This window comes from Chelonia mydas, chromosome 20 (assembly GCF_015237465.2).
Source record: "Chelonia mydas isolate rCheMyd1 chromosome 20, rCheMyd1.pri.v2, whole genome shotgun sequence".
Taxonomy (NCBI): domain Eukaryota; kingdom Metazoa; phylum Chordata; order Testudines; family Cheloniidae; genus Chelonia; species Chelonia mydas.
The window spans coordinates 15,582,380-15,603,189 of NC_051260.2; the positions used below are offsets into that span (position 1 = coordinate 15,582,380).

At 57.3% G+C, this 20,810-nt stretch overlaps 1 protein-coding gene across 2 annotated transcripts; it reads right to left on the reverse strand.

The window, feature by feature from the left end:
- Positions 1–1,333: 1,333 nt before the first annotated feature.
- On the reverse strand, positions 1,334–20,142 carry RAD23A (RAD23 homolog A, nucleotide excision repair protein). Of its 2 annotated transcripts, none has more exons than XM_037887878.2 (9): positions 19,829–20,142; positions 14,174–14,335; positions 13,558–13,760; positions 11,648–11,703; positions 10,523–10,650; positions 9,955–10,030; positions 9,477–9,607; positions 8,974–9,138; positions 1,334–4,436 (listed from the first exon to the last, which is right to left on the reverse strand). In XM_037887878.2, exons 1-9 carry the CDS (start codon positions 19,898–19,900, stop codon positions 4,323–4,325), a joined length of 1,107 nt encoding a protein of 368 aa, XP_037743806.1. In that variant the 5' UTR covers positions 19,901–20,142; the 3' UTR covers positions 1,334–4,322. The 2 variants fall into 2 exon arrangements, with proteins under 2 accessions (XP_037743806.1, XP_037743807.1); XM_037887879.2 differs by having other exon boundaries at positions 9,552–9,607; positions 19,829–20,058.
- Between the last annotated feature and the right edge of the window lie 668 nt (positions 20,143–20,810).

The following is a 20,810-nucleotide window of genomic DNA, read 5'->3' on the forward strand; positions in this document are numbered from 1 at the left end:
GGGCCCCAATTTTTGCTGGGGCTCCTTGGTGCTACTGAGGTATAATTAATATATTGCAGATCTGCCCAAGAGCAGAAACTGCTGAAAAACTCTCCAGCCCCCCTGCACAGCAGCAGCCCCGGTCCTGGAGCCAACAGCAGCTCCGGCAGGCCGCAGAGGGACACAGCTGTCCTAGCGTGGCCTTGCATCGACCCCATCTGCTTTGCACAAATGTGGCCAAACCTGCTTTCTGGGCCTGCCCGGTAGCTGCAAGCCCGGCCCTTGCTGAGCGGGGCCCCTCGGGTGGAGCCTGGTGGGCGGGGAACCACCTGGGCTTGGGCTAGTCCATTGTAGCTTAGCCAGGGCCCTCGGCTCACATCACCTGCCTCCAGGCTGCATGAAATGACTCAGCCCTGGAGAAAGAGTTCCCAGGGACAACCCAGAGGTGGCTGCATTTCAGCACTGGGCAAGGGATCCCTGCATGAACAGCCCCCGCACCCCACCCAGAGGCAGCTGCGTTAGTAGCCAGTGATGCGATCCAGCTATGCTGTTGTACGATGCTTTGAGGGGTGAACGATGCTAGAGAAAACCCTGCAATTAGCCTGTCCCACAGCTCCAGACACAGTAGCCAAGGCCTTGTTCCCACGGGGTTTAGCCTCACGGTAACAGTCTCCGAGCTCCTCCCGCCCCTACAGAGCGGAGCCCTGACAACCACGAACACAGCCGGTGAGCCACGCTGCCAGCAGCTCCGACAAGGGCTGGGCCCAGCCAGACCCCTTGGCTATGGGGTTCCCAGCTGGCCAGCCAGGAAATGGTCCCTCACCTCGCATGGCTGCTGCCTGGAATCGCTCCAGCGTCCCTGGTGGGACAGACCCCAGGGAGGGCCGGGGGGCCTGGACTTGGAGCAGCCTCAGGGACACGGGGCCCTGTGGCAGCTCCGAGAGGCTACTGGGAGATTGGCCCCATGTGGCCCTTCGCCCAGGAACACACACACAGGATGAGGCGGGGGGAAGGGGTCTCAATCAGTGCCAGGTGCCCTGTTCCCACCCTCCGAGGGGGAGGGGCTGGTGGGAATCAAGGTTCTTGCCCCATTCATGGAAAAAGAAGGGCTGAGCCTTCCCTCGCTGACCCCAACCACGAGCTGGAGCCCAGATCTCAGCAGCTGGCCCTGGGGAGCAGCTCCATGCTCCTGTGTGGGAGCCTGGGCCAACCCCTGTCTCCTCCCGGCGCAGGCATGTTTAATCATCCACACTCACTTATTCTGTGCCTTAGAATAGCTCTCCCCTCTGCTCCCCTGGGCCGCTTGCAGCTTCCCCCAGGCGCGGGTTGGAAAGAACACGCCGGAGACGGTGGCTTTTAGGAGGTTCTGACCCGTCCTCGTCAGCGAGTGGCGGGGGCAGCTCGTTTATTTCACATTCCATTCATAGCACCCCAAAACCAGTAGGTGTGACACGCTCAGCCTCGGACAGGGAGAGAGGCCGCCTGGGGGAACTGAAAGATATGGGGGAAACCTGCACCCAGGGGCCAGGCCTGCTTCATTCCCCAGAGCCGGGGGGGAGGGGGCACCCTGGCCTGGTGTTCCCATCACCCCACTCAGTTTGGGCTAGAGCAGAACAGCTCAAGATTGAAACAAATGAAGCCGGACCCCTGAGCTTGACCAGCCAGCCGAAGCGCCTTCCCCTAAGGCTGCTGGGAAATTTAGCCCCCCCCCCCCCATTCTGTTAAATCAGCAGCACGTGGGCTGCGAGGGCTGGTCTATGCTGAAAATTTACATGGACACATCGCATCTCGCAGGGGTGTGAAAACCCCCCGCCGCCAAGAGCCAACCCCACTAGACCCAGGGACGAATTCTGCCCCGGCCCAAGCTGCCGCTGCTCCGGGAGATGGATTAACTCCCGGCGCTGGAGCGAGAGTCTATGCTGAAGAGCTCAAGCAGGGTTTTCAGCAGAGACGCAGCCCGAGACTCCCACACCGCCCCAGCATTCGAGGCCAGTCTCCCACACTACCCCCGCGGCTCTAGAGAGAAACCAACAGGCGCCGGGGCCTCGAAAGCTGCTGCTAAATTAACAGGTGCAACAAAGCCGCCGCGGGGCCGGTGCCAGGCAAGGGGGAGCAGGGCCACCCAGAACGGCAGGGTGCAGTCTGACTGACGAGGCTGGGATGTGGAGGCCCAATTCTAGAACAACCTCCCCAGTTACACTTTCCCTGCCCCACAAGGTGGGTAGGTAAGAACCACCCTCTTTTGGTTTTAAATTTCCATGTAATCCTTCCAGCCCAACCCCCACTCCTCCCCTTTTATGTACTTCATCAAATCTATCCCATCTGCCATCTTCACCCCAAGAGCTCGATTGGGCCCTTGGTTAGCAGGCACAGACCCCGCGGCCAGCTAGGAACATTTTAAGTACAACCACGAAAACAAATCAACCCCAAAACAAACTGCAAATGCTAGGACACTGCTCCTTTAAGATGGAACTGTGGCCAGGAGGCGAGGCCTGGATCTAACCAATGGACACTTTTCACTTGAGGCAAAGTTAAGAATGTGGGCCTAGCAAACTCTTGTCCCCACCCACTTTGGAACCCATGTTCCCGCCCCCTTAAAGTCACACGGGCTTAATTTAGCTGAGCCTCTTTCACAGCTACCCTGCAATATCATGGAGCTTAGGAGCTATTTATGGCTTCAGGATTTAGTTTGGAGGCAAATACTCTGTTCTCTTTGCAACTGCACAGGTTGGGGAAAGCCAGCCCCAGGTGGGATTTGTATGCAACAGAATGGCCCACAAAAGTCAGGAATTTCTTCAACGGGGGGGGTCAAGGTTTTGGGGGCATGAGACAGGGAGAGAAATAGGGACGCAGAGACGGGTGTGATGATCCAGAAAAAAACAGCCAAGTTGGCACTAAATTAGCAGGGAGGAGGTGGGACGAGGGTGGATTTTCATCTGATCTTCTCAGAAGTGGGTCAGAGCACAGCGGCTTCCTAAGGGGAGGAGAATCGGATTTTTAAATTACCAGAGCGAAGAGGGTATTTTTTAATGTTGTTTTTAAAATAAGCCCATTGTCCTGGGGATAAAAGTTGCCCTGTTTCAAATAAATAGATTTTGATCTAATAAATCTGTGGTTTTTTAATCCCCCAGTGAGGAGAAAAATCAAGGTTAAAAAGACATCCTCGTGTTTAGTTCCCTTAAAACTCCAGTAGAATTGGAAACAGGGCTTAAACCCAGCAGAGGAAGGGGCTGATTTGCAGCACTTTTCAAAGGGGTAATTTGAAAAAGATCCTTTTAGGGCAGGCAGGGGTTTAATGGCTTTCCATCTCCCTCGGCACAGCACAGGGACTGAGGTCTGAGGACTAAACACCGCACAAGCGACCCTGTTGAGGGACCTGGCTCCGAGAGTCAAACCCTGTCTTTTCACGGCAGCCCTGGCTCAGCACGGGCTGTTTTAAGGCAGCACCCGCCCCTTGCCTTCCGCAGCAGCGCGGTGGGGAGCTAGCTGAGCGTTTCGTTTCGATGCATGCCTTGCAGGGAGGGCGGGACAAGTGCCAGAACAGCTGGTTCTTAAACACAGGTTGGGCTCACAGGAAGCCAGTTCTCAGCCCTCCCGGATCTGGAGCTAACTGCTAGCAGAGAGCGGCTAATTTAAACACTGCCTCGTCTAGGAGCAGGGATCCACGCTCTGCTCAGCACGGATCCAGACTGGCACCATGGTTTAGCCTCCTCTATGCAGGCAAAGCCAACCACTAACACACCAGACTGGGGAGTGGGGTGGGCCCACTGTGATCTGTGTGAGCCGTGCAGGTTCGAAGCGGGATAGATAGGGTCCCACACTGGCTGGTGGCTGGGTCGTGGCAGAAAGCGGGACTGGGGAAGGGAAATTAAAGGAGACCAACACACGGCTAGTGGGTGATGGATGGAAGCAGAGTAGCTCAGCCTTTCCCCAGGGGTTGGTCATCTCAACAGCAAAGCAACCTGCACACAAGTTCTGGGCTGGGCGAGGAGCCCACAGACCCCCTCGACCAGCCCCAAATCCCTTCTCCCCACCCCAGAGCAAGCCCCATGCAGGAGAGGGGTGCAACTGAATTCACCCACGGCCCAGGCGCCAGGGGAGGGGGGCTGGGACTAGGGGCTGGTTCTGCGACTCAGATCCCCAGCTGTCCAGTTCCACGGGGAGGGGGGAAAAGAGCATTTCCTCAAGCCAGAAGGCTGGGCTGGTCGAATCTGGATGTAAGTTTGTCTGATGGGGGGGGGGGGGGGAATTGGGGTCTCTCCCATGTACCCCTTAAATAGACGGGAATAGATATAGAGAGAATTTTTTCATATATAAAATTTTTTTCTTCCTTTTTCCTTGCATCACTCGTCATCGAAGTTCTGACTCAGCAGGAAATTGGCAGCCAGGTTTTCATTCTTCTCACAAGCAAAGTACGCCTGGATGACCAGACTTTCCGGGAATCCTAAGGCCTTTAACTGAGGGGACACAAAGAGAGAAGAGTCAAAAGGATCCTGCCTGGGAACCCTACTCTTCTCTGCCACCCTGTGTGTCCCAGCTGCCCTCTGGAAGTGAGCGCTCCGGAGCAGAGTGTCTGAGCCCACTTGAGATGCTCGAATGCGGGGGTGAAAGAGGGGCTGTGAACCCCTCAGGTTCAGGAGGCCGGGGGAGAACCCCCCCCGAGTACAGGCACTGCGGAGGACGGCCGTGCTGTCTTTAAGGACTGCCTTGTGCAGGGGCACAGCACTGCACCCCAGGAGACCTATGACTTCGACAGGGCTGTTACCTTAAAACCAGCTCTCCCCCCCGCTCCCAGCCCCCATGCTATCTCCTAGAGGCCTGACAACCTCACCCGCGATCCCCGCACCGGGAGCTGTAACCCACCACAGGGCGGGGGTGAGGTGCCAGCTGGCAGAGCCGAGCCGAGCCAAGGTTTGGAGATGCAGCTAGAAACCGTGGCTGAGTTGTTCTGAAGCACAGAAGAGCGTGCCGGCTGCCGGGAGCTAAGACACAGAATGTGGACCTGAGCCTGAACCTACAGGAGGAGGAAAGAATCCATGGGAACAAATGGTACGGCTAGATTCTTGGTGGGATGCAGCCAGGGAGACCACGCCAGGCTGGGGAAGGCACTGAAAGAACTGGAGGCTCAGGTGATCTTCAGTGGGACTCTACCTGGCCCTAGAAGAGGGGAGCGAAGGCGAGAGAAGATGATGATCAACATCTGGCTCAGGCAGTGGTGCTGCCAGGAGGGCTTTGGGATGTTTGACCACTGGGAGGCAGTCACGGGCAGAGGACTGTTCTCCGGGGACAGACGCCACCTGAGTGGGGAGGGCGACAGATGTCTGCGATGGAGGTTGGCACAACTGATTAGAAGAAGAGCTTTAAACTAGGGACTCAGGGCGGGCGTAATCTCCACACCTGACTAACAGTGAGCAGGAGGAAAGTCAAGTACAAGAGGATATGGCAAGGGAGAAAGGACCAACGGAGGGTAGGAGAATGGATGACAAGGTCCCAACGCCACTGACAGTAACGTTGGGAAGGGGATACTGCAGTAGAACGACTGTCCCTTTTTGGGTGAGGAACGTGGGTGAAGCTGAGCAGATAACGAAGATGTCTGTCCAGCGACGCGAGGTGCTTGGGGAACAATGTGGAGGTACAGGAAGTGAAAGCCGAGACGATCGGGAGAAGAGAACTGGTGAGTGGAGCACAAGCACTGAAGGGAACGTGCCGTGCAGGGGACAGACGTAAAGGTAAAGCGGGGCGGTGCAGCACTGGATGTTAATGACGAGGAAGAGTGGAAAGAAACGAGAAGTGACGGAATGGATAAAATGGAACCTATCTGGGTCACAACCACTTTGGGGAAGAAAGCTCAGAGAGGCTCCGCTGGGATGGTGCTTGGGGTCTGCTATGGACCCTCAGGATCTGGAGAGAGACCTCTAATGAACTCAACATGACTGGGAATTGGGATTACAGGAGACTTCAATTTCCCAGACTAATTGGGGGATAAGCGCTCCCAGTAATGGTAGGGCCCATCTGTTCCTTGATGGGACAGCCGACAGATTTCTTCACTGAACCAGCAAGAGCTGATTTCGTTTTGGTAAGAAGTGAAGGCCTCATAGAAGAGCTGGTTGTAGAGGGACAACCTTGGTTCGAGTGCTCATGAGCTATTCACCGTAAACGGAAGGATAAACAAAGTAGGTCTGAATCTAGAGTCCTGGATTTCAAAAGGGCAACTTAAAAAAAGTGAAGGGAAGCAGTTTGGGAATCGGACTGGCCTGGAGAACTCAAGGATCTGAATGCGGAGGAGGCTTGGCATTATTTTAAGTCAAAGGTGCAGAAATGGTCTGAAGCCTGCATCCCAAGCATGGGGGGGAAAATCACAGGGAAGGGCTGCACATCAAGCATCTCAACCAGGAGATTGAGAGAGCAGAAAACCTACAAGGAACGGAAGGTGGGATGGATCAGCGAAGAACACTTTCTGACCTCCAAGAGCAAGTGTAGGGGAGAACTGCCAAAAGCCAGGCAGAGCTGGAGCTTGCCAAGGAAATTAAAACCACCAGGAAACGGTTCTTTAGCCATAGAAATAAAAAGAAAACAAGGAAAGAAGAAGTGGGACCGCTAAGCACTGCGGATGGGGAGGAGATTAAAGATAATCTAGGCCTGGCCCAACACCTAAACGAAGGCGGTGTCTCGGTTTTTCATAAGGGTGATGCATTTTTGGGGGGGGGCAGTGGCAGGGCAGCTGAGGGCACGAGGATACGGAGGTAGAAATGACCATAGCCGAGGTGGAGGCCAAACTCAGTTTAACAGGAGCATGTCGGGGGCCGGGATAATCTTCATCCAAGAATATTAAAGGAACTGGCATGTAAAATTGCGAGGCCAATAGCAAGGATTCGTAATGAACCTGTAAACTCGAGGGTCGTATCCTGTGACTGGGGAATTGCTAACACAGTGCTTGTATTTAAGGGGGCCGGGGAACGACAAAGTGATCCAGGAAACTACAGGTCCTTTAGCGTGACCTCAATTGCCTGCAAAGTCTTAGAACAAATTTTGAGAGGAATTAAGGACAGAGGTAAATGATATTTGGGAATAAAGACAACATGGATTTACAAAAGGTAGATCTCGACAGACCAGCCTGATCTCGGACTTTGAGAAGAGCTCTGATTTGTTAGACAAAGGAAGTGCAGTAGATCTAGGCTAGCTGGATTTCAGTAAAGCATCTGGTACAGTTCCCACGTGGGAAATTAGTTCTACTGGAGAAGATGGGGATCAAGCAAAAGGCGGGTAAGGAACTGATTAAAGGGAAGACTGAAAGGTGAATGGTCAGGCTGGAGGGAGGTTACTAGAGGAGCTGGTCAGCGATCGGTCTAGGGACTAATGTTACTGAACATTTTAAGGTGATGCAGCTGTGCCCTAGGATGCATCAGGCGAGGTATTCCCAGTAGAGACAGGGAAGCGTTAGTGCCATTATACAAGGCACTGGTGAGACCTCACCTGGAATACTGGGTGCACTTCTGGGCTCCCACGTGTAAGAAAGATGAATCTGGATTAGAAATGGTGCAGAGAAGAGCGATCCGAGGAATGGAGAACCTACCTTATGAGAGGAGACTCAAAGAGCGTGGCTCGTTCAGCCTAACCACACGAAGGCTGAGGGGAGATCTGATTGCTCTCTATACATCAGAGGGAAAATACCAGGGAGGGAGAGGAGTTATTTAAGGGCTAATGTTGGCACAAGCACAAATGGCTAGAAACTAGCCATCAACAAGTTTAGGCTTGAAATTAGATGCAGGTTTCTAACCATCAGAGGGGGGAAGTTCTGAAGCAGCCTCCCAAGGGGAGCAGTGGGGGGCAAAAAACCCAACTGGCTTCAAGACGGAGCTGATCAGTTTTGGGGGGGATGGGATAGTGAGCCTGCCTACACTGGCATGTAGCTGATCTGTGACTGCTAACAGCAAAGATCTCCAAGGGCCAGTGATCGGACACTAGGTGGGGAGGGCTCTGAGTTACCACAGAGAATTCTATCCAGGCGTCTGGCTGGTGGGTCTCACCCACGTGCTCAGGTTCTAACCAATCACCAGGTTTGAGGTTGGGAAGGAATTTTCCCCCAGGTCAGACTGGGCAGAGACCCTGGATGTTTTTTCCCTCTGCAATGTGGGGCCTGGGTCACTTGCAGGTTTCAACTAGAGCAAATAGTGGATTCTCTGTAACTTGAAGTCTTTACGTCAAGATTTGAGGCCTTCAGTAACTCAGCCACCCTCTATGGGCCTGTTCCCGGAGGGGGTGGGTGAGGTTCTGTGGTCTGAGATGTGCAGGTCAGCCTAGGTGATCAGGACAGGCCCTTCTGGCCTTAAGGTCAATGAGTCTATGGAGGTCGCCATGAACCCAGCAACAACCCTTTCTGGATCTGACCAGGTGGGAAAGACTCTGAAGACTCCCATATTCACTCTGAAAACTAATGATGTCATTTGGACCCATGTTTCAGCAGAGGTGTCCAGCTCCTCTGGGATGTTGTGGGCGGAGCTTGGCAGCACTGCCCATCAGGGAGGACCACATCCATTTTGGGGGGAGGACCAAATTAATTATGCTCCATTGCTTTGCAAAGTCAGAGATGTCTACTCCCCTCTCCCCACAATGCACCTCTGTCCCGTCTGAATCACCCCCCCCAGTGTTATCAAGGCTACAACTTGGCCCTTATGTTAATAACTAAACTTGGTTCTTATTCAACCCCCAGCTCCAGGTGCTCAGCATCAGACCAGATCAAGCTTTTGGAGCTCTCAGGGACAGACAGAAACAGACCCCAGGAGTCCTGGCCTCCAGCTCCTCCCCCCCGGCTCCAACCACTAGACCCCAACTCCCAGCACAGAGCTGGGGATAGAACCCAGAAGTCCTGGCTCCCAACCTCGCCAGCCTCCCCCCGAGACCCCACTGCACCCTCGTTGGGGCTCTCCAGTGCAGGAATCCTGTGGCGTGCCCAGCAGGAAGGATGGCTCCTGGCACAGCCAGCCCCCCTCTTACCCTTTCTATGGCTTCTTTTTCCTGAGGCGTGACCTGGATGTAGTTCATCTGGGGAGATTCCTCTCCAATGGCCCCGATCTCCCCCTCGATGTCAGAGATGTCGGCCATCTCTCCCAGCGGCTCGTTCAGCATCTGGATGAACTGCTCTTGGTGCTGGCTGATTTGCTGGGGAGGGCAATGGGAAGGGGATCAGGGTTAGGGAGAGACGCGCCCCCCCACCCCCAGAGCAGGACCTTTACAGCCCCTTTTCCCAGCGGGGAAACTGAGGCACAGGAAGGGTCAGGGACTTGTTCAAGGTCACAAAGTGACCCACTGGTAGAGCCAGGGTTAGAACCTAGGAGTCCTGGCTCCCCCCTCCACCCTCTGCTCTAACCCATCAGACCCCACTCCCCTCCCAGAGCCAGGCATAGAACCTGCCTCCCTCCACTCCAGACACACTCCCCTCCCAGCACTACTTCCCGGCTCCTCCTCTGTGGCCTCTTTCAGCTCCTGTCCCCCTTTACCTGCAGTAGCTGGGGGTTCTCCTGGCCCAACTGCTGGAGCAGGGCCGGGAGCAGGGCTGGGTTCTGCTGGATCACCTGTCGCATGTTCTGGAACTGGGGCTGGTCTCTCAGGAACTCCAGCGGGTTCTCGCCTGTGGGGAAGGAGTGGGAGGGGTGAAGCCAGTCCATGCCTTGAAGGGGCAGGGCCAACCTGGGTCATGCTGCCACACAGGTGGGGCACTGGTGATCACAGGATATGGGAGGGTATCTAGCCAGCGGGAAGAGGGCCTGGAGCCACTCCCTCCTTCCTGAAGGACCAGTTTGGGTCACCACTGCCACCCCTGGATGCATGCTTTCAGTGGCCTTCCATAGCCCATGCTCCACAGGAGCAAGAGCCTTCTCCCACGCAGCTCCAGCCCCTGGCCTGGCCGCCCTGGGTCTCCCCCTCCCACCACGGTCCCTAAGTCTCGCATAGGTGTGGGAGGACCATGTCACTGACCTTCCGGTGCTGGCTGCTCTGTGGGTTGGCTCTCCTGGATTGGGGCTCTCTCCGGCTCGGAGGTGCCTGGGATGCCCTGTGAAGTCAAAGGGGCATTGTTAGTGCTGTCCAGTGCCCCTCCCCCCACAACAGCCCCTGCCCCACAGGGCTCACCCCGCAAGGGGCCAGAAAGGAACTCAGTCTCTGGGGTTTGCCTGGCGCCCCATGTCCTGCCAGCGAAGGAGCGAGCTGGCCTCAGGCAATGCGGGCACCCCTGCTCATTCCACACAGGGTCCCAGAGAGCGGGATCAGAACCGGTGACCTTACGGGGTCAGACTCCGTATCCCACTCCTGTAAGCCATCCAGATGTGGATGGAAAAAAAATCATTTGCCCAAAGTCACAGAGCAAGTGAATGGCAATGAAACCCAGGAGTCCTGGCTCCTACACACCGCTCTAACCACTAGACCTCATTCCTCTCAGAGCTGGGGAGACTCCTGGCTCCCAGCCCCCCCTGCTCTAACCCCCAAAACCCCTCCCCGGCTGGGGATAGAATCCAGGAGTCCTGCCCAAGCCCTGGCGCTCCCTTACTGTCAGCAGGTACTCCACGGCGCGGTGGGGATTGTTGTAGCTGGCCCGGAGCGCAGCCACCACCCGCTCCCGCTCATATCCCATGGACATGATCTCGGTCAGCATCGTCTCGTACTCCGAGCCGGTCACTGCAGGCGAAAGGGGACAACAGCCCGGGCTGAGGCAGAGCCAGCAGTCTTGGGGTGCCCAGCACACGCTCACCAAGGGAAAGGGGGGCAGGACTGGGTGCTGGCTACGAACACAGCCCTTCCCCCTCCACCAGCATCTCCCAGCAGAGGGGTACACCCTCCCCTCCCCAGCGTGGGATCACCTCCCCCCTCCACCTCCAATCCCCACAGGGGAAGTGACTCTACCCTAAATCAGGGGCAGAGCTGGGACTAGAACCCAGGAGTCCTGGCTCCTTGCTCCACACCCCACCCTGTCCATGACTAGGGCTCCTGGGCGCTACCGTAATACAGCCAATTAACACCCACCCACCCCTCATGTCCACCTGAGCTGGAGACGGAATCCAGCCCACAAATGCTGGGAAAAAGCCCAGGAGTCCCGGCTCCCAGCCCTGTCCCCTAACCACTAGACCCCATTCCCCATGCAGAGCTGGGACGGGAACCCAGAAGTCCTGGCTACCAGCCCCCCAGCCTTCTTTCCCTAACTCGGCCCCTCTGCTAACGAGCGACTGGAGACGGTCACCTTTTATCCTTGGAACAGACACAGCCCAGGCTGCCCCAGAGCAGCTGCCAGCAGAGACTCAACCAACTCATCAAACAGGGCACCGAACAACCCGGGGCTTGGAACCTGCCCTGCACTGAAACCTAAGATCGCCATGAAGGAGGTAGCTCCCAACACCCTGGTAGGGCCACCAGCCCCCCCCGACAGAGGGGCAACACTGCGAAAAGGGGTCCTGCTCCTGGCACCCGTACACCAGCATCGGGAAGAGGGGGTTGTTTTATCCAGCGACAGCCACCAGAGGGCGCCCCCGCCCAATGAGCTCATGCTGCAGGAGCCAGCTGCAGTGTCTGCCCCTTGGGAGCCACGGAGCAGCCAGCCCGGGGTGCTGGCAGGAGCTCTCTGCTGCCACCCAGGGAACCCGGCCGCCTGCCCCAGCCCCAGCGAGGGGATTTCACCTACCCAGGGTGGAAGCCGCGTCGTCTGGGCGCCCCACGCTACCTGAAGAGGGAACAGAGCTGCAAATTTAAAAGAGAGGAATAGTAGCTGGCTCCTTCCAAACAGCCGGGCAACAAGCAAACCGCCGGGGCCAACACTGCGCTGGGGCAGCCAGGCCAGGCTCCCTGAGCCGGGAGGAACCACAGGGCAGGAGGCAGCAAAGGTCCCTTTTCCCTGTGATCTGACCCCCAGGCCCTGCCTGCGCTAGGAAAGCAGCGTGGTTCTGAATGTTACCGAGTGTGTTCGAAATCCCATGGACACAGTTTGGTGCCTCTGGAGTTTGCGAGCGGGTCCCCGCTCTGCCTTTCTTGGCTTGAGTGCACTCTGTGTTTGTGCAGCGCCTGGCACACGGGGTGTGGGCACATGGCCTGGGCGGGACCATAATACCACTAATAGCCGCTAGCCACTCTTAGGATCCCAGGTCTTAGATTGTGGCTATGGCAGAAAATTCCTCTGGTTTCAAGTTCAGCTGGATTTTTTGTTTTCAGGCAGTGCACACCCCAGGGTGGAGGCCTTTATGCCCTGCTGGGTGACCACGGGCAAGTCACGCCTCCTGCCTCAGTTTCCCCATCTGTAAAATGGGATAATGTTCCTGACCAAGTGCTTTGACGTCTACTGAGGTATTATTATTGTTTCAGCTCGGGTGACGCTGTTCCCAGCGGGTTGAAGCTAATCCACCAGACCCAGCTCTGACAGCGGAATCAGGGTCCATCCTGGGGTAACAATGTCCGAATACTGGTGACCTCACAGCTGAATTTTTGGAAGCCTGCCTGATCCTGCTTGGAGCGCTCAGCAGCTGACCTCCCAGCGAGCTGCCACATGCTGGCTCTCCCTCTCCTTGCTGCCGACCCCCTTGCAAGGATGCACCTGAGGGGCGGGATAGCTCAGTGGTTTGAGCACTGGCCTGCTAAACCCAGGGTTGTGAGTTCAATCCTTGAGGGGGCCGTTTAGGAATCTGGGGCAAAAACTGGGGATTGGCCCTGCTTTGAGCAGGGGGTTGGACTAGATGACCTCCTGAGATCCATTCCAACCCTGATATTCTATGATTCTATCACCATCCGCTGCCACGTTAACCTTCTTGAGGCTAGGCCTGGCGGGACCCAAGCCCACAAGTTTGCGCCGGCTGCTCTCTGACAACAGGGGCATCTTCTCGCCAACACTATTTCGAACAAAGGCTCGTCTTTTCTGCCCAGGAGACAAGCAGGGTCTTCGCCACATCTCAAAGGGCGCCAGGTCACTAACTGAAACTAAACAGATTTTCAATCCACCCTGAAATCAAACCAGTCCCGCTGCTCATGGGGATGGGCTCATTCTGTGCGTCACAGGCAAGCTCGGTGCACCCCCGCAACCTCATTCTGTCCCCACAGCTCCAGGGGATGCAATGTGCATACAGAGACGGCCATTCACCCGCAAGGACCCTGAAGCATGCTGCAGTCTGTGTATGTGGGATCACTGCAGTGTAGCCACCTCTGGGGTGAAAGGTGGCAGCTGCTTAACAGCCACATGTTAACATTACGCTTAATCCCCCCCCCCCCCCCCCCCCAAAAAAACACAGGGAGGTAGGTATCACTGCACAGATGGGGAAACTGAGGCACAGAGATGCAAAGTGACTTAGCCAGTCATACAATGAATCTGTGGAAGGGCTGGGAATAGGACCCAGGAGTCCTGACTCCCAGCCCCTTTGCTCTAACCACTAGACCCCACTCCTCCAAGTTAAAGATGTTCCAGGTTCCCACAAAGGAAGGTCAAGCCCGCACCCTGAAGTGGAAGGCATCCCCCTGCCCCGGGGCATGACATTGGGGTACCCGGCATGACTGAGCTATGGGACACAAACAGGCAGGTGCGGGGAAGGGGCACATGCTCTCAGGGCTTACCCGGCAGTAGATTCAGACAGCGTGACAACAGCCGGCTCCTCCGGAGGCTTCTCCTCGCTCGGCGCCGCAGGAGCTGGGGGCAGGACAGCGTCGGCACCGGCTGCAGGCGCCGGCGTCTGCCCCACCGACGGGGCTGGCTCCGGGGCACTGGCCGGCCCAGCGTCGCCAGGGGAGGGGGCTGGGACGCCTGAGTTGGATTTGGTCTGAGGAAACAAGCAGCGTTGAAGGGTGCGCCTGGGGTCTCTGTCCCCTGCTCCCCAGCCACACGCGAGCCGATCAGCTCCCAACCCCCGGGCGGGGAAGCAGCTGCGGTGAAGGGGGGCAGGAAGGAACTTCCCTTCGGCACTGGCTGACTGCGTGTGTTATACAATCAGCACTAACTGTGAGAGGAGAGCGCCCCCTAGCAAGCCCCCCTTCCCTGCTCCCCACAGCACAGCACCCCCTAGTGCCACTCTGGGGTCAGCGTCAACGGCGAGGGGAGAGCGCCCCCTACTGAGTGGGTGTGAAAAGCAAGCCCATCTTGATGCTGCCTTCCTTCCGCAGCATCCCAGCCAGGGGCAGCTCCTACCTCTGGCCCGGCAGCCCAGCCGCAAGTGGGAGCAGGGCCCGGCCGTACCTTGGTCACCATGACCACCACGAAGTTCTTCTCATCGATCTTGTACTCCTTGATGGCGACATCGTCGCTCAGGATCTTGCCAGCGTAGATCAGCTTCTGGCCTGACACGGGGAAAGCCTCCTTGCCTTTCTCGGCCTCAATCTTCTCCTTGAGGACCCGCACCTGCCAGGCGGGACGAGACGGCCCCGTCAGCTGGGTATGCAGACCCCTGCGTGGCCGGGAGGGAGACAACTCTCCTTCCCCACCCTGCTCCTGGCCCCAGCAGCAATATTAGGCGGGAGGATTAAGGAGGCGACAGGTCAGTTTGGTTTGTTCCCGCCCTGGTTCTCTACATCCTAGTCTGGTCCTGCAGGAAAGGCCCTGACCTGGGACTCAGGAAATCTGGATCTGCCACCAACTCCCTGGGTGTCCCGGGGCAACTCTCTGGCTCTGAGCTGCCAACCTGTTGCCCAGATGCTGCACCCGAGTCCCACCCTGCGTTTACCCTCGTTGTGATGGTGACAGCCTCTCATTGTGTGTGGGCAGCGCCCGGCCCGATGGGACTTGATCTTGGCTGAAGCCTCTAGATAACCCCTAGGTAACCTCATAGCTGCTTAGACTGGAAGCTCTCTGGGGCAGGGACCATTTCTGTTGTGTGTTTGTACAGCGCCCAGCGCAGCGGGGTCCTGGCCACCACCGTAATACAACTAAGTAATACATGAAAGACACCAGATGCGCTCTCTGGGGCAGGTCACTGAATGTCTTGGGCTCACATCTGCCCATTGCCGAGCAGCATCTCCGACTCTCCCCCGGCTGCCAGGATTGCCCAGAGCTCCAGTCATAGCTGAATGGTGCCAACCAAGCCAGGGAGGTGCATGCGCAGACTCGGGACCCCCCCAGCACCCCTCTGCCCGACTCATGGCGTTTCAGGGGGACATGCTTTGCTTGTGATGGAAGCAGCTTCCCCGCAGGGGCAGGGCCAGGCCGGATTACAGAACCCAGCAGTAGCTCTCGGAACGGGAGGCCGAGGCACTGGGGAACTGGGACAGCTGCTGCTGCAGCTAACGCAAGCCGGAGGCTCCTTCTTGGGGGCACCTAAGGGCTCAGGGGGATCCACGCTGGACACTCGGGGGCCAAGGACGACTCATCACTAGGAACCAAGCTGTATTTCTACACATTTTAACTAGCGTTCGCCCTGGCCAGCCAACACCACACTGTGGCCAGCCCTGACCGTGAGGGGAGAGTGGGCCCTGCTGCACGCCCAGAGCTACTCCCTGCAGCACAGTGCCCCCTACTGCTGCACCAGGGCAGCACTGACTGTGAAGTGCCCCCTGCTGAGCCCCTCCCACCTTGCTCACTGCAGCACAGCGCCCCCTAGTGCCACAATGGGGTCAGCACTGACACACAGGGCAGAAAAGCTTCATCTGCACCAAGATTTTCACACGTGTTGAACACACCCATTTCCCTGAGCATGAACAGAGCCTGACTGTCCCCTGGGAATCACAGTCAGCCACTGGGAAAGTCTCACTGGTCCTGGAAGCATCTGCATTGGTCTCTGGGTGACTGCAAACCACTCATGCCTTCTCTGCCTCCGTTCCTCCATTGGTAAGACAGAGACATATCTCCTGGTCCTTGAAGGCAGGGGGCAGAGTCATGAGGCTCAACTCTTTCGGGTTTGCAAGGCCCTCTGGAAGGATAACTGAGCAACTGCTTCTGCAAGCATGTATCCCATTCCCCCAGCCCCACACAGCCAAGAAATGGAGCTTTCGCACCAGACGCTCCCCTGCATCCCGGAGGACAATGGTGTCCCAGAGGGGACCCGTCGGAACAGCTGCAGAGCCCTGTGAGACAAGCGAGTAGGAGCCAAGTGATATTTTTGGCTCCTGGGTTGAGCCAAAACGAAGCCTGACGCTCTGTGAAAAGCATGTGGGACTCCAGCTATTTAAAAAAGGAAGCCACTGCCTCACCCCTCTCCTCCCATGGGCAACGACTGTCTGGCTCAGCATGGCGGCAAAACCGTATCACCCACTACTCAAGTGTGGCTGCCTCAGCGGTGGAGCGCGGCAGCTGTTTATACCGAGGTCCCTCGCCTTGCGGGGAGATGCAACCACCTCTGGGGTGGGCTGTTTATACAGACATGGAACAGCGTAGGGCAGGAACTAAACGTTGCTGAATCCAGTGTCCCAATACTGCGGGAGAGGGGAGTGCGCAGAGCAGGAATTACCACTTACAAAGCCAGCTAGGGAACTGTAGCGGCCAAGCACAGAGCCGGGAAATTCAAGGGTGCAGCCGCCAGAGCCGTGCCAACACAAGCCCTGGCACAGACACAGCCATCGGTGGAGCTAACTCGTTGGGGAGGCAGCAGCTAAGGTCTGCGCTGCATCTACAAGGGGCTCAGGGGCGCAGACACAGTCCTAGCTGGGAAGGGATCGGGAGTTACAATCAGACAGGGAGCATTCAAGTCAGTTAAAAACCCAGTCTCTGACCGTCGCCTCCTAAGAGCATTAAAGCCGGCCTCGTGCACGTCACCCAATCCCCTTTTGCCTCTCGGCTCGCCCCATGAGGACAGGCACAGCAGTTTCACTTTGGTTTTTTAATCAGTTTCACTCAGCTTCGTGGGCCCTGCTCCTCAGCCAGCGCTTTCCTTGTTGGTGGCTTGGGCCTGCTTATTGCCAGGGGCTAGTTTGCGTTAAAAGACACCAACAATCCTTCTAAGCACGTTATTCATAATCTGGGGAAGGGCCTGCAAGCTCCAGCATAGACTGGGGCTGCACAGTGCCAGGCGCTGCACAGACATGGAGTGAGAGCTCCCGCCCAAAAGAGCTCACAGGCTGAACAGATAAGACATGGGAGGCCCCTCCCATGACACAGGTGAGGAAACTGAGGCCCGGAACAATGAAGGGATGTGCTCAAGGTCAGACCGGCAGTCTGTGGCAGAGTTGGGAACTAACCCCAGATCTTCAGTCCCACCACAGGGGCTTTACTGGCTATAAACGGGAGGGGAGCTGTCCAGCAAACAGTTTCTGTCTTAAAATGTGATCCATGATGTGAAAAACATTTGAAATCCCTTTGCCCTCATGAGAAGCTGCTCAGCTGCAAAAGTGACAGGGAATATTTCAAATGGTATTAAAAAAAGATTGATGGTAAGATTTGGATTGCTAGGGTTTATTTTTATATGCATCATACACACAACCTAAATTCTGGACCCCCCTACCCCCCCCAAAGGGCCCCTAAAAATCAGCTCTGCCTAAAGCACGAAGCAAAACAGGAGTGCAGGACTCCGCTCCCTGCTAAAACCGAGTCTTGTTCTCGGTCTCAGCTCAGTGTTTAAAAACAGCGGTACGTTTGGAGGGAGAAGAATCCGATTGACAGCGCACTCTACCCACTAGATTGTACTCTTGTCCTACAGCTTGGAACGGGACCCAGGAGTCCTGTCTCCCAGCCACCATCCTCCAACCCACTAAGCTCCACTCCCCTCCCAGAACTGGGAACAGAACCCAGCCTCCCTGCTCTAACTACTAGACCCCACACTTTGCTAGAGCTGGGAACAGATGAGAGGAGTCCTGCCTCCCAGCCCACTGCTCCACCCATTCGGCCTTCCCAAGTCATTCAAATCGACCTCACAAAGTGCCTCCCGCATCCAAACACTAGCAGGGGGATTTTCCATCTTGCCCACACTGGGACCACATGTCACAACAGAAAAAAAACAGGGATTGCCCATAAAACCAAAGAAAGGGAGGTGGAGTCACCGCCCCGAGGGCCTGTTCAGAACCCACAGGCTGAAACCCCAGGCACACGGGACAGCCTCCCCCTCAAGCAAAGCTCCCTTGAAAGCCAAACGACAGCTCCAGGGCACAGACAAGAACATTCTGGAGCTCTGAGACGCCAGCACTGGTGCTACCTGTTTAGCTCTGTGCCCCCGCCGCCTCGGAGCGGGATGCTGAGCAGGGTATATTAATAATCCCTAGCTCTCATAAGGTGCTTTTCATCTATCAGTCGCCAAAGGCTTTACAAAGGAGGTCAGTATGATTCTCCCCATGTTACAGATGGGGAAACGGAGGCTCAAGAGGAGAAATTACTTGTGCCAGGTCACCCTCCGAACCAGTGGCAGAGCTGGGAACTGAACCCAGGTCTCTGGAGTCCCAGTCCAATGCTCTAACCACTAGACTGTATGAGCCCGACAAGATAGGGGGTTTGGTTCCTTCAGGGGATGCCAGTCAGCTTTGACACGAGTCACATGAACACGGATCACGAAGGCTTTAAGGTCTCACCTCTAACACCTCAAGGGCGTCTGGTTTCAGAGTAGCAACCGTGTTAGTCTGTATTCGCAAAAAGAAAAGGAGGACTTGTGGCACCTTAGAGACTAACCAATTTATCTGAGCATAAGCTTTCGTGAGCTACAGCTCACTTCATCGGATGCAACATCGATGAAGTGAGCTGTAGCTCACGAAAGCTTATGCTCAGATAAATTGGTTAGTCTCTAAGGTGCCACAAGTCCTCCTTTTCTTTTCAACGGTGTCTGTGACCCAGAGGAGGCCTCTTACGGGGCAGGGAAAGAGAGAGACGCAGGGTGTTTGCACCCCGGTGGAAGCAGGAGGAGATGCTGATGGCAACAGGAGCAGTAGCATCCCAGACTCCACTGTGAAACCCCCCCCCATCGGAACCGGGAGGTGGAGGGAGCCGCACACCAGCTGGGATCACCTTGTCTTCCTGCTCCCCGCCTCCCCCAGTCACTCTGGGCCAAGCAGGCGATGCCCAGCAGTGACCACCCAGGCCCCAGGGACACGCACCAGGTCCAGCTTTGCCTGCGGCAGGGCTGCCCTGGTACATTTCTCAATGGGATCTAATAGGGACTTGCTGAAAGAGTCCCAGATGTACCACCTGCTACTGCCCCAGTACAGGGGCACGCAGGCAGCTCAGCTCCCTTACTTCTCTCCTTTCTGAGGCTTCTATCTCCACCCACATGGAGCCATTCACCCCTCCTCCCATGCCTCATACCCTGCTCTTCTGGCGCACTCACCCCATATTTCACTCCCCACACGCCCCCCTGAGCCACCCTACCCATACCCCTCAAAGCTGGTATTCTTTCTTACACTGTGCATCACATTCCCAGGTAAGAAAAAAGGGGATGGGGGAGAGGGAAAAGTGCCCCACGCAGCCTAGGGCCCATCCCATGGGGGTGTTACACCTTGGGGGGGGGAAGGTAGGGAGACTGCCCCACATGGCAGGGAGAAATTGGGACCATTCCACATGGGGCTTCTGGGGCAACGGCCCAGGACCGTGTGTGTGTGTGTGTGGGGGGGGGGGGGGGTGCTGGCTCCACATGTGGGGAGAACTGGGCCAGGACCATGTGGTGGTGGTCGGGGTCGTCTGACTCCACGCAGGAAGAGGGGGCTGAGATTGTACTGGGGGAGGGGGGCTGCCCCACATGTGGGGGAATTGGGGCAGGACCACGTGAAAGGGGGGGGTCTGGCCCGGCCCCATGGCGGGGGGGGGGGGGGAGGAATTGGGGCAGGACCACGTGGAAGGGGGGGCTAGCCCCACACGGGAAGGGGGAGCTAGGATCGTGCCGGGGGGGGCTGCCCTACCTGCGGGGGAGGGGCGGGGCCGGGCCGGGCTGCGCGGGGGGGGGCTGCCCCCCACGTGGGGGCTGAGCTGGGGCCGCGCCCCCCTCACCGTCTCCTCGGGCTCCATGCGGATCTTGAAGGTTTGCTGCTGCAGCGTCTTGAGGGTGACGGTCACCGCCATGGCGGGCGGGCGGGACGCGCCGGGCGGACGCTTCTTCCCAACGGACTCGGCAGCCCCGCAACATGCAACTCACGCCGCCGCCATCTTAGCGCCCCGCCGCTTCCGGCCCCGGCCAGGGCGCGGGCCCGGCACGTGACAGGGGCGAGGCCGCCTCGATCACGTGACGGGGGGGGCGAGAAGCCGCGACGCCGAGCGCGCCCCGCGAGGGGAACGCCGCTGGGGCGGGCCGATCACGTGACAACAGACGGCCAGCCGCGGCGATCACGTGACGGGGGGGACACAAAATGGCCGCCCCGCTGGGCTAACATGGCTGAGCGCTTGGCCCGGGAGCCCCGTGACTCCCACGCGTGGCCCTGGCGGCGAGGGCAGGCAGTCCCCGCCCAGCACGGAGGCTGCGTCAGACCCACACAGGCCGGGGGGCGGCGGCCCTGTGCCCGCCCCCCCGTGTGCAGTGCAGGGAAGGGTTCATGGGGCTCTAGCCCGCCCTGTAGGGGGCATCACCATCCAGTCTTTGAAGCTCATCATAAAGTTTCTCAGGAGACTGGTGGCCACATGCGGCGACCGTGGCCGTCCTTTGAGAAGCGGCGGGCCAGGCCGTACTGATCCTACAAACAGTGTAGCAGGAGTGAGGCTGGGCCTGGCTCCTTCCTTACACAGCAGCAGGCTGTCACAGCCCACAGCGTATCTCCCACCCCATGCACAGGCCAGGTGACACCACCCCTCCCTTAAGTCCTTCCAGCCCGTCTTCTACTTGACATGTGGGTGGTGTATTTCTGCGGGGGCCTGCACTTGAGCCCATTGCTCTCTTTTTACAAAGGGGGCAGCTATGGCTATACCTCTCCTAGGCAGCTAAAAATCCTTGCTGAGGTAATATTACCTTACTGGTTTAGCTACTATGGTTCCGCCCCAC

What these genes read in the sequence shown, in the direction of transcription:
- RAD23A (XM_037887878.2), bottom strand. Translation starts at nt 19,900, where the DNA reads ATGGCGGTGACCGTCACCCTCAAGACGCTGCAGCAGCAAACCTTCAAG. An exon ending in TGGTGGTCATGGTGACCAAG is followed by an intron (nt 13,761 to 14,173) that starts GTACGGCCGGGC and finishes TTGTTTCCTCAG; the next exon opens with ACCAAATCCAACTCAGGCGT. An exon ending in CGACGCGGCTTCCACCCTGG is followed by an intron (nt 10,651 to 11,647) that starts GTAGGTGAAATC and finishes TTTCGCCTGCAG; the next exon opens with TGACCGGCTCGGAGTACGAG.